The sequence below is a fragment of the Mya arenaria genome, chromosome 17 (genome assembly GCF_026914265.1).
Source record: "Mya arenaria isolate MELC-2E11 chromosome 17, ASM2691426v1".
Taxonomy (NCBI): domain Eukaryota; kingdom Metazoa; phylum Mollusca; class Bivalvia; order Myida; family Myidae; genus Mya; species Mya arenaria.
In genome coordinates this window covers 39,827,771-39,839,117 of record NC_069138.1, presented here as the reverse complement: position 1 = coordinate 39,839,117, position 11,347 = coordinate 39,827,771, and the positions used below count along the sequence as shown (strand labels likewise).

The 11,347-nt window shown below is 34.2% G+C and overlaps 1 protein-coding gene across 2 annotated transcripts in view; it reads left to right on the top strand.

Moving 5' to 3' along the window:
- Positions 1–4,787: 4,787 nt before the first annotated feature.
- LOC128224694 (GTP-binding protein Rheb-like) overlaps positions 4,788–11,347 on the top strand; it is a 28,194-nt gene continuing 21,634 nt past the window's right edge. For both annotated transcript variants that reach the window (XM_052934670.1, XM_052934668.1), the window contains exon 1: positions 4,788–4,942. In XM_052934670.1, the coding sequence (XP_052790630.1) occupies positions 4,894–4,942 (49 nt within the window). In that variant the 5' untranslated portion in view covers positions 4,788–4,893. The remainder of the gene's footprint in view (positions 4,943–11,347) is intronic.

Genomic DNA, 11,347 nt, shown 5'->3' with positions numbered 1-11,347 from the left:
AAAAGAAAGAATACTTTAAACCTTATTATTCCATCGGCCTACAACACAAAGGTTCATAGCTATGATGTCATATAGCTGATTCTAGAAAAAAACGAAAAAGATTTATGAATTGAAATACTATGCATCTATATAATGATTACGAACGTAACAAGATAGTATTAACCAGTACCATTTTTTAAGGCTTGAGCGCTAACTCAAAACTTTTGTAATAGACCACAAAATTTCAACTGAGTCCATACGGAGTTAAAAATCATACTGAAAATCAATTCATGAAACATTCCAAGAACAATGTTTGATTGACAAAATAAGTTAAAAGTAAGTGCGTGTAATATTTTAACAGTTAACACACTTATCAAACACGGATATGAAAGGGAAAACTCCTATAAACTGGAGAACTCCTGGCCCCAATATCACGAAAATACTCGTGTCAAATCTCAATCTCAGTCTCAACTCTTTTTATCAATTTACAGCATCATATAATTCAAAATTGTAAATGTTTTACCCTTATTAAAATCGCATTCTCTCATTGTTGACGTTTTTTCTTTTGTAGACTACGGCTGTCCGTGCACCTACTCCATATTCAAACTGGTAGATACAATAGAAATAACGTTGCACGCAACCAAAGATATTGTTTGTGTTGTAACTCCAATGACATCGCAGATGATCATCATTTTATTTGTGTTTGTAAATCCTTTAGCGATTCAAGAAAGAAATATAATTACAATTGTTACTTAATAAGACCTTGTGTATTTAAATATATGCAGCTGTTGAAATCTAACTATAGAGCTGAACTGATTAAACTATGTCTGTTTGTTAAAAATGCTCTCAAAGAAAGATCCGTTTTGATTAATGTTAGAACATAATTATATATATATATACTCATTTGTTTGCATTATCTGTTACTTTACATACACGTTGACATTATATGTTATATCATTATGTGTTGTTGACGATGTACATTGTGCAAGTCAAAATAAACTGTCAGTCTGTCTGTCTGTCTGATAAAAACAATTGATAAATATTTTATAAAAAAAATATTTGAGAGCAAAAATTGTACTTGAGTCAAATTTATTATTTTTGAGCTTGACTCAAGTACATTTTGTGCTGTAGGAATAATTGTTTTTAGAATATTGAACAATAATGATAATGAACATAATGCATTTGAAAATGTGCTTTTAAACATAGTAAAACATTAGTATTTTTTAAATGTCATACTGTTGTGTGGAAAAATGAGTTGAGACTGAGATTGAGATTTGACTTAAGTATTTTCGTGATATTGGGGCCTGGGTTAGACTAATACGATGTGACGTTTTTTCCGGGGAAATTGACGCAATCGTTCTCCCATAACGTATGAATTCTCTTACGTCTGTTTACCAGACTGCGCCGGTAAGGAATACTTGTACATTAAAAAATGTATGAAATATATACTTAACAATACCGTTTCAGTTTTTCCTGATTTTCTTATTTGTTATATATTGAATAAATCAGATGCAAAGTATTTCTAATGTGACGTCGTATAATTTTTATTTCAACAAAGTCTACGATTTATTATGTATGAAATTATGCAAAATCTCTCTATTGACCATGCCTTTTATTTTTACGATAATGTGATAGATAGTTAATTTTGGGTATGCATGTTGTAAACGTTTAATGCTAAATAAATGTAAGTTATAAATGTTATATCTTAACGACAGTCCATATCATTTATCACACCTTGAGTAGCCCCGAGGGTGTGAATTATTTAAAATTGATACGTCATCCGTCAACATTTGATTAGCGTAAATCAAGATTTTCACTTCGAGACATTGTTAATTGAAAGCTTCACTTATAAAATTCTTGCAAATACAAAATAGTTGTGTCTTACCTAAACAGTTTGTATCAAAATAAATGATATCATTACTTTAGATTACCAACTTTGACTCGGACGATGTTTCAGTCATTTATTTATTTGTTTGCATGCTATGGACATTGTTTAATGTTTTATCCAATAAACTTATCGTATCGTACAGAATCGTGCTCTTAATATTAATACCAAATAACGTGCCCGTAAATGAATGATAATTCTGTTATTTTGACTTGCATAATAATTTATAATTTCGCAGTATAACGACTGCAAAGAGAGTAATGTGAAATACATGCACTTTATGGAGGAGCTAAAAGTGGATGTGAGGCATTGGGATGTGAACGGACTCATCACGTACACAGTTACCTGGTATTCGGACTGCAGTTTTGGCCAGTAGAGCTATCCCAAATATCCGATCCGAGCATTTCCGTCACTGGGTTGATGATCTCTTGGTCTGAGAATTATCGAAAGATTATAATGTGTTCTTTTACAGTATACAGAACAAAATAAACAATTAACTCACTGTTGTTCGTGTATGTTTGCACATTACATTTTTTTACTATTTCAAACAATCCTTATCATTCAAAAGTATGAAGGTTTTATAAGTATGTTCGTTAGTATGCTTGGATACCGAATTTCTTTTTCACTATTAACCTTGCTGCAATTAGAGACAAAATGAACTATAAATGCCATATCAATGACTATTTTAGCCAAAAAAAGAGTTCTGCGAAGCAATACATACATGCATGATTTATCTAATAATATATTTGGACATAAAATCTGTTTAGAGATCCGTGTTGGAAGAGATGGCAACTTTAGTTTCAAATTAAATTTTGAAATAACAATTGGAAAACAATTCAAATATGACAGAATTAGGGGAAAATATAATATCACCTGCTGGATGCGGCCATTAAAAATGATAATGCGTCAGGACCTCTCTAATTAAAATTTCTCTCTAGTCGTCATCATATCAACACTTTTTCTCTATTATGAAAACATTATATATACAGCTAGCTTGTAGACAAGTAAGTTGTTTGAGTAAAATGTGAATACAAAGAAAATATATAAATATAAAACTAAATTTCCTTAGCAATATACTACTACTACTACCTACTACCTACTACTACTACTACTACTACTACTACTACTACTACTTCTACTTCTACTACTACTACTACTACTTCTACTACTACTACTACTACTACTACTACTACTACTACTACTACTACTACTACTACTACTACGACTACTACTTCTAATAATAATAATAATAATTACTTTATTTAAAGAAGGTAACACATTAAGACATAGGCATCATATTATAAACAAACATAACACACGTCTTATTTACAGTGTGGCCTTTTGAAAGAAAATACACACACACACACACACTAAAAAGAAGTGATGCAAATAATAATCATAGCACATATGAGAAAACACATTTCAGTATCGCAAAAACACATATTGTTAAAAAGCATCATTACATTTTTTTTCATCATGGACTATAACTGGAATAAATGATCGTTTTGACATGTAAACATGCTTAGAATAGAAACGTAAGCATAAATCTATGTCATTTTCATAAAAATGTAATACGAAAACCCTTTCTTGCAGACAAAGTCAACTTTCAGATTCCATGACAATGATGAATCAACAACAATTCCAAGCGATTTCTTCGAAGTTGGATTTTCAAATAGTGCTTTGTCTACGAATCATTTGAGAACACATGTATTCATTTCTAAACTTTGCATTTGAACGCAACAACGTGCAATTCGTTTCTAGTGGATGTATTGCCATGTTGTTTATTTTGCACCAATCCGATACCATATCTAAATTTATTTGCAATGTACGTTCAATTTCCTGCGTATTTGAACTTTTTGCATATAGATATATATAGAGTGTAGTATATGAATATAATATGAATTATTATTATTATTATAAATATGTAATATGAAACAGTATAGGGTACTTCTGAATTTTGCCAGATCTCATTTTATGAACAGAACAGAAGGAATAAACAAATAAAAATGATAGAAGTTGAAAATTACTATACTGTTTATGTAACATGCCATTTGTTTTTGATAATATGGTGCAATGTGACAGATGCTTCTGTTGGTTTCACGAATATTGTGCCAACACACCTTCAATTGATAATTTCAATAACCACCAACGAATTTTTGTGTTTTTCATATATAAGTAAAAGTTTATTCAAAAGTACACAAATGAATGTACAGTTATTTTGTGTAAACTCTTTATAATCAGCATGCGTCTATATTGTAATGCATCATTTTTTTTCTTATCATATTTATGCAGCTGTGTTGTTCATTTCGGATACAATTAATAACTTATAATTGTATTTACAATAATTCTTGTCTATTATTTTGTATATAGTGCATTACATATGATATATTATTTCTATCTATCTATTTACATTACATGTATCTGATATGTATTATCATCAGTGTGACATGATATATTTCTGTTTCATAAATCTATTTATATTCAATGCAAATGCACCTTGTGGGTATATGTCAAGTACAACCTTCAAAGTTCTGTTGTAATAATACTTTGTTTCCTTCATAATTCTAGGTATTAAACCATTTTTAATAATTTGAAATAAGGTTTTATTCTCTATTAAAAAGAGCAGTTTGTAAACAATCAAATATGTTTTATTTTTAAAAGCTTAAAATTAAAAAACAACAAGTGAACAAACTATTTTTACGCTTGACTAAACACATAAAAATAATATTTATTGACTTAAACAATAAAACTTCAATGTCAATATTTGTGTTCTTATTCCATATTGTATGCGTTATTTAACACCTTATTCGTGTAAGTTGAAAACCCTTCTTCGCCTATGTTGTATGCGGTAATGTATTTCTATGTTGTATGCGTTTCGATTTTGCAGATTTCACGACACACTTATTTTAGAAAAAAACGCGGGAATTTGCAGTAAACACGCAATACTGAAATTAAACTTCTCTAATTCTCAAATGTTCAACTTAAAAATGTCTTAAACCGACAATTCATCGTATTTCATCACAATAAAAATGCAAACTAAGCAGAGGAAGGTCGCTATTATGGGCTATCGATCTGTTGGTAAGTCTAAAATAGGTTTGGTAAAAGTGACCGGTTGTCTTGTCGAAAAATGTTGACAAAAAACCTACAACATCAGTAAGGCCCACTTCCAAAATTAATACCGGAAATACACCAGGAATTTGAGTCATTATGATCACAGACCTATAAACCATGTGCTTGTTATTTGTGAAACTCACAATTCTTAGTGCGCTCGGCAAATACTTGGACAATTTCGCCAGTAAAGTAAACCTTGGTGGAAAAGTCTGCCCGGTGTAGGCCTCGAACCCACGACCACTGGAACACTAGCACGGAGCTCTCACAACTGATAACCCGGTGTCTGGTTCTAGCTCACACACACAACACTCCTCCAATTAACCTTTAAGGCCGCCAGAGGCACTCAATAATGCGCTTGTAGGGAACTTTTTTTACATTTGGATATTCATTTTGTTCCCTGAATGCCACAAGTCGACTGATTCATACCAATGTAAAATATATTCTTTAACTGTTACTCAACAATATTTAACACCGCATTAAACATTAAATAAAAACACAAATGATAAACATAAATTATTTTTAGCCAATACCTTTCTCTTATTACACTTGTGTTTTATAAAATATAAATTTAGATTGATCTGTCAACAAAGCATTGCCATTTTTTAACTATCTAGCAGGTGCCCGTTATCTTTCCGCTCAATATACTTAGCGCTGGGATCTGTCATTCTTGGCTAGGAAAACAAGTGGGATATGGACGCGTTGAGTCGCTAACACAAAAATCGTCAAAGACTCTGAAGCAGCTGTTAATATGGACTAGAGGCACTCCTGCTGTTTACCGCTGCCACCAGTTAAGTAAACAAATGGAAGAAAAGTGTGCCCGGTGTGGGGCTCGAGCCCACTACCGCCAGAACATGTTTATTTCTGCCAGAAATCGCACATATAATTAGCAATCAATATGTTTGTAGTTATGTCTTTTCCATTCATTGTGAGACATATTGTTTTTGCCCTGTCCGTCAGTCAGTCTGTATGTCACACTTCGCTTCTGCTCAATAACTATAGAACGTTTAGACCCGGGAACTTCATACTTTGTATGCTAGTTGGTCATGACTAGTAGATCAAAGGTTAAGGTCCCCTTGACCTTGAGGTGAAGAAATGGTTTCCGCTCAATAACAAAAGATCCTTTGGGTCCAGGAACTTCTTACTTGGTATGCTAGTTGTTCATGACTAGTAGATGACCCCTAGGCCTAAAAAAAAATGCATTTGGCTCGGATTACCCGACCCTACCTACGGAATAGGCGCCGACCCTACCGTTTTTATAGTCAGTTTGAAAAAAAAATGAAAAACTAAAAAAAACAAATATTTTTAAAAAATTTTATAATTTTTTTTCAATTGCTTTTCAATATGTAGTTTAAAACCTTAAATGCTTTCTCAGAAGGTAACTTTAACACCATAACCGTCTTATTTAAAACTTATAAAAAAAAGCCTACCTACCCTACCTATTTTTGAAAAGGGTGTAACCAGGTGTCGACACTAACCATTTTCCCAAGGGATCCCGAAGGGACACCAACATCTGAAATCAGGTGTCCCTTCCTGAAATTAAGAGTCTCTTCCATTTTTTACATTTTTTTAGCTCCACTGGCCGAAGGCCATGGAGCTTATGTCGTCACAGATTGTCCGTCGTGAGTGCGTGCGTGCGTGCGTGCGTAAACTTTTACTTTAAACGACATCTCCTCTGAAACTGATAAGCGGATTTTGACAAAACTTCACAGGAATGTTCCTTTGGTGGTCCTTTACCAAAATTGCTCAAATGGTTCCGGTCCATTGCACAATATGGCCGCCAGAGCTAAAAATAGCAAAATCTTTAAACGACATCTCCTCTGAAACGGTTCGGCAGATTTTGATGAAACTTGACAGTAATGTTCCTTGGGTGGTCCTTTATTACAATTGCTCAAATGGTTCTGGTCCATTGCACAATATGGCCGCCACAGCTAAAAATAGCAAAATCTTTAAACGACATCTCCTCTGAAACGGTTCGGCAGATTTTGATGAAACTTGACAGTAATGTTCCTTGGGTGGTCCTTTATTAAAATTGCTCAAATGGTTCTGGTCCATTGCACAATATGGCCACCACAGCTAAAAATAGCAAAATCTTTCAACGACATCTCCTCTGAAACGGATAGGCAGATTTTGATGAAACTTGACAGAATTGTTCCTTGGGTGGTCCTTAACCAAAATTGCTCAAATGGTTCCGGTCCGCTGCACAACATGGCTGCCAGGGCAAAAAAATAGAAAAACCTTTAAAGAGCATCTTCTCAGAAACCGATGATCAGATTTTGATGAAACTTAACAGAAATGTTCCTTGGATGGTCCTTTATCAAATTTGCTTCAATGGTTTCGGTCCACTGCACAAGATGGCCCCCAGAGGTAAAAATAGAAAAACCTTTAAACGACTTCTCCTCAGAAACCGATGATCGTATTGCAATGAAACTTGACAGAAATGTTACTTGGGTAGTCCTTAACCAAAATAGCCCAAACAGTTCTGGTCTGCTGCACAACATGGGTACCAGAGCTAAGAATAGAAAAAAACGTTAAACTACATCTTCTCAGAAACCGATTATCAGATTTTGATGAAACTTTACATAAATGTTCATCGGGATGCCCTTTAACCAAAATTGCCCAAATGGTTCCGGTCCGCTGCACAACATGGCTGCGAGAGTTAAAAATAGAAAAACCTTTAAGGACTTCTCGTCCGCAGTCTTCACGAAAAACATTTTAACCTACTAGCCAGTTGGACTAGCATAATGGCATATTTTACTAGTCCGAATGACAATCTATTAGTCCGACTATTTTGCCACATTATAAAACTGTATGCTTGAGGTAAATACCTATTTCAATTGAGCAGCTTGCAGTTTGAGTAAACATTTCTTTATTATGATGCTCATGCAGTGATAGGGAGTGACATCCTTCTGTTGGGAATAGTGCTCCTTGTTTTTCAGAACCTATGGGTACTATGTAAAAACAAAAGGCATCTTGCTTGAATAGACTGTAATAATATCAACATGGTTAGAAAAGAAATGCCATGCTTTAATAGCTTTGATTACATTTTACTACTGAATTACCTCCCTTTAATAGAAAAAAAAATAATGTCTTAATTTTTCACGTATAGCATCTTTAAATAATTTTTAAACAATAATAATTTATGAGTAAACATATAAGCATAAAGTTCTCACAAAAAGATCAATTTAAAAACCTTACATTTATACATAGGAAAGTATATATAGACTGAACATTAATTTTCGTTTAAGTGACATTCTGAAAGTTTATGAAACAGCTATTTTTAGTAACTTAAATGGCCGAAAAGTGTAAGTGAAACACCAAGTCGATTCTATCTCGTCAGTTCTTGTTCAGGTTAGATATTTGCTTCATAATCTATTCAGATTAAATGTTAACCGATGATCAGATTTTGATGAAACTTGACAGAAATGTTCCGTGGGTGGTCATTAACCAAAATTTGTTAAATGGTTCCAGTCCACTGCACACCATGGCTGCCGGACCTAAAAAATAAAAAAAACTTTATACGACTTGTCGTCGAAACCGATGACCTTTTTTCGATAAAACTTGACAGAAATGTTTGTTTGGTGCTCCTTTACTCAAATTGCCCAAATCATTTCGGTCCACTGCACAACATGGCAGCCAGAGCTATTAAAGTAAAAAATTTTTTTAAATAACTTCTCCTCAAAAATTGATGATTGTATTTCTATGAAACTTGACGAAAATGTTCGTGAGGTGGTCTTTGCTTGAACCTTTTGGCCAGTGGAGCACAGGCACTGATGTGCCTCTTGTTTTTCATTAATGAGCCTGTTTTAATATTAAATTGAACATACAAATCCAGTGCCTTTTACTTTTCAATTTGTAATTCAAGTATACACCATATTAAAATGTTTTCAACAGCATGCAATGACAAGTTAGTTATAGCACAATGTCACCCACGTGAACCTCTGGCAATGGCAGAGAGGAAGATTTGGGTCTTAAGTCGGTAGATTGGGTTCAAAAGTGGTAGAATGTCTAAGTCACACAATGGGTACAATGTAAACAAAAACTTGATGTTGTTACTATTTTTAGATTTTCGGAAAATACTCATTAAAAATGCCATGGTTCAGGGTCTCGTCAGATGTCATTGCTTTTGATTGAAAAACAGTAGGAATATTACATCTGGCTTGTGAATCAATCCGACTGCCCAACAAGTGTAGTGCATACTGGAAGAGCAGACAACTGGAAAATAGTGTATGTTTATTTTCGTGCCATTTTCGTGCCAAAATGTCATAATTTTTTTATCCATTAATTGAAGATAAATAATAAAACTTTGGGAATTTTATTTCTATAATGTTTTGATCAAGGCATAAAACAAAGAATGTTGAATAGTAGGATGGCTTCCCAATAAACTAGTTCCGTAGGATGCCAGTCTTTTGTGCCGTAAATGTTACTGTAACAACTCAATGGTCGCATCATTAAGGCATCAAAGACAGCAGTTTTGACATCTTTTTGGGCGGTTCTGACACTTGAGCAAACTAGTTCACCATAATTATTGTACCGATTATAAAAGTCCGTCACCTCTGACACCATAATTATTGTACCGATTATTAAAGTCTTCACCTCTGACCTTGCTGATTATGTAAACAACAAAACGGAAGTGTTAACCCGCATGCGCACTGTGAAATGACCTGTTTATTTATAGATTCATGACGTAATTATAGTTAAAAGGTCAGCCATACTTTTGCTTTAGTGTGTGCGACGTATTAATATTAATATCTATTTTACATGCACTGTCAAGAAAGTTAGGGGGACCCAAATTTAGGTAATTAATTCATGAAACGCTATTTATTTATTGATATTTAGCTTTTATCGGTCAAAATTTAAGTGTCCCGACGGAATACCGGACTTTGAAGTTCAGGTGTTCCTCCCGAAAAATTGGTGTCCTCGGGATCCCGGGACCCCGTTAGTGTCGAACATTGGTGTAACCCTAACCAAACAATTTTTTTTTTAGGCCCTATTGATTTTGAGATCAAAAGGTCAAAGGTCAAGGGTACTTTCAGATAAAAAACGATATGTTGGTAGTGACCTTAAGCTTAAAAATGGTTTCTGCTCAATAACTAAAGAACGCTTGTTCCTAGGAACTTAATACTTGGTATGCTAGTTGGTCATGACTAGAAGATAACTACTATTGATTTTGAGATCAGTAGGTCAAATGTCAAGGTCACCGTGACCTTGAGGTGAAGAAACGGTTTCCGCTCAATAACTAAAGAACGCTTGCACCCAGGAACTTCATATTTGGTGTGCTAGTCCGTCATGACTAGTAGATGACCCCTATTGATTTTGAGATAACTAGGTCAAAGGTCAAGGTCACCAAGACCTTGAGGTAAAGAAATGGTTACCGCTCAGTAACTAGAGAACACTTGCACCCAGGAATTTCATATTTGGTGTGCTAGTCGGTCATGACTAGTAGATGACCCCTATTGATTTTGAGATAAATAGGTCAAAGGTCAAGGTCACCATGACCTTGAGGTGAAGAAACAGTTACCGCTCAGTAACTAAAGAACGCTTGCACCCAGGAACTTCATACTTGGTATGCAAGTTGGTCATGACTAGTAGATGACCCCTATTGATTTTTTTATCGGTCTGTTAATCAGTCAGTCTGTACGTCACACTTCGTTTCTGCTCAATAAATAAAGAACGCTTGCACCCAGGAACTTCATATTTGGTGTGCTAGTCGGTCATGACTAGTAGATGACCCCTATAGATTATGAGATCAGTAGGTCAAAGGTCAAGGTTGCCGTGACCTTGAGGTGAAGACACTTGCACCCAAGAACCTAATACTTGGTATGCAAGTTGGTCATGTAGATATTCCCTATTGATTTTGTGATCAGTAGGTCAAAGGTCAAGGTCATGATGACCTTGAGCTGAAAAATGGTTTCCGATCAATAATTGAATAACGCTTGCGCCCAGGAACTTCATACAATGCAAACTTCGTTTACATTTTCCAAGATTAATCAACAACACTTTTTTCTCTTCATTATTTAATACGGATGAATAAACCAAACTTCACTGTTGGTTCGTCTTCAGTCCAAAATTACAAATTTCATGTCCATCATTTATTTTTTCTCAGCTACGACCACACAATAGGGGAGACGAGCGCTTTTTAAAAAAAGCAATCTCTGGTTATTGTTGGTTTTAAAGAGCCCACTAAGTTTAATTAAGAATTAACTATGAATTAAAGAATATTTGAATAGGTTAGGTTAAGGTCAATGTTTGAATTGATCAGTTACCTCCGAAAATCATCATACAGAGATGAAATAGTCGGACTCGGTTCGTCCACAAACAGGAATTTCTATAATCAAATCGCAGTTAAGCCTAACTAAGCTCAACTGTGAATTA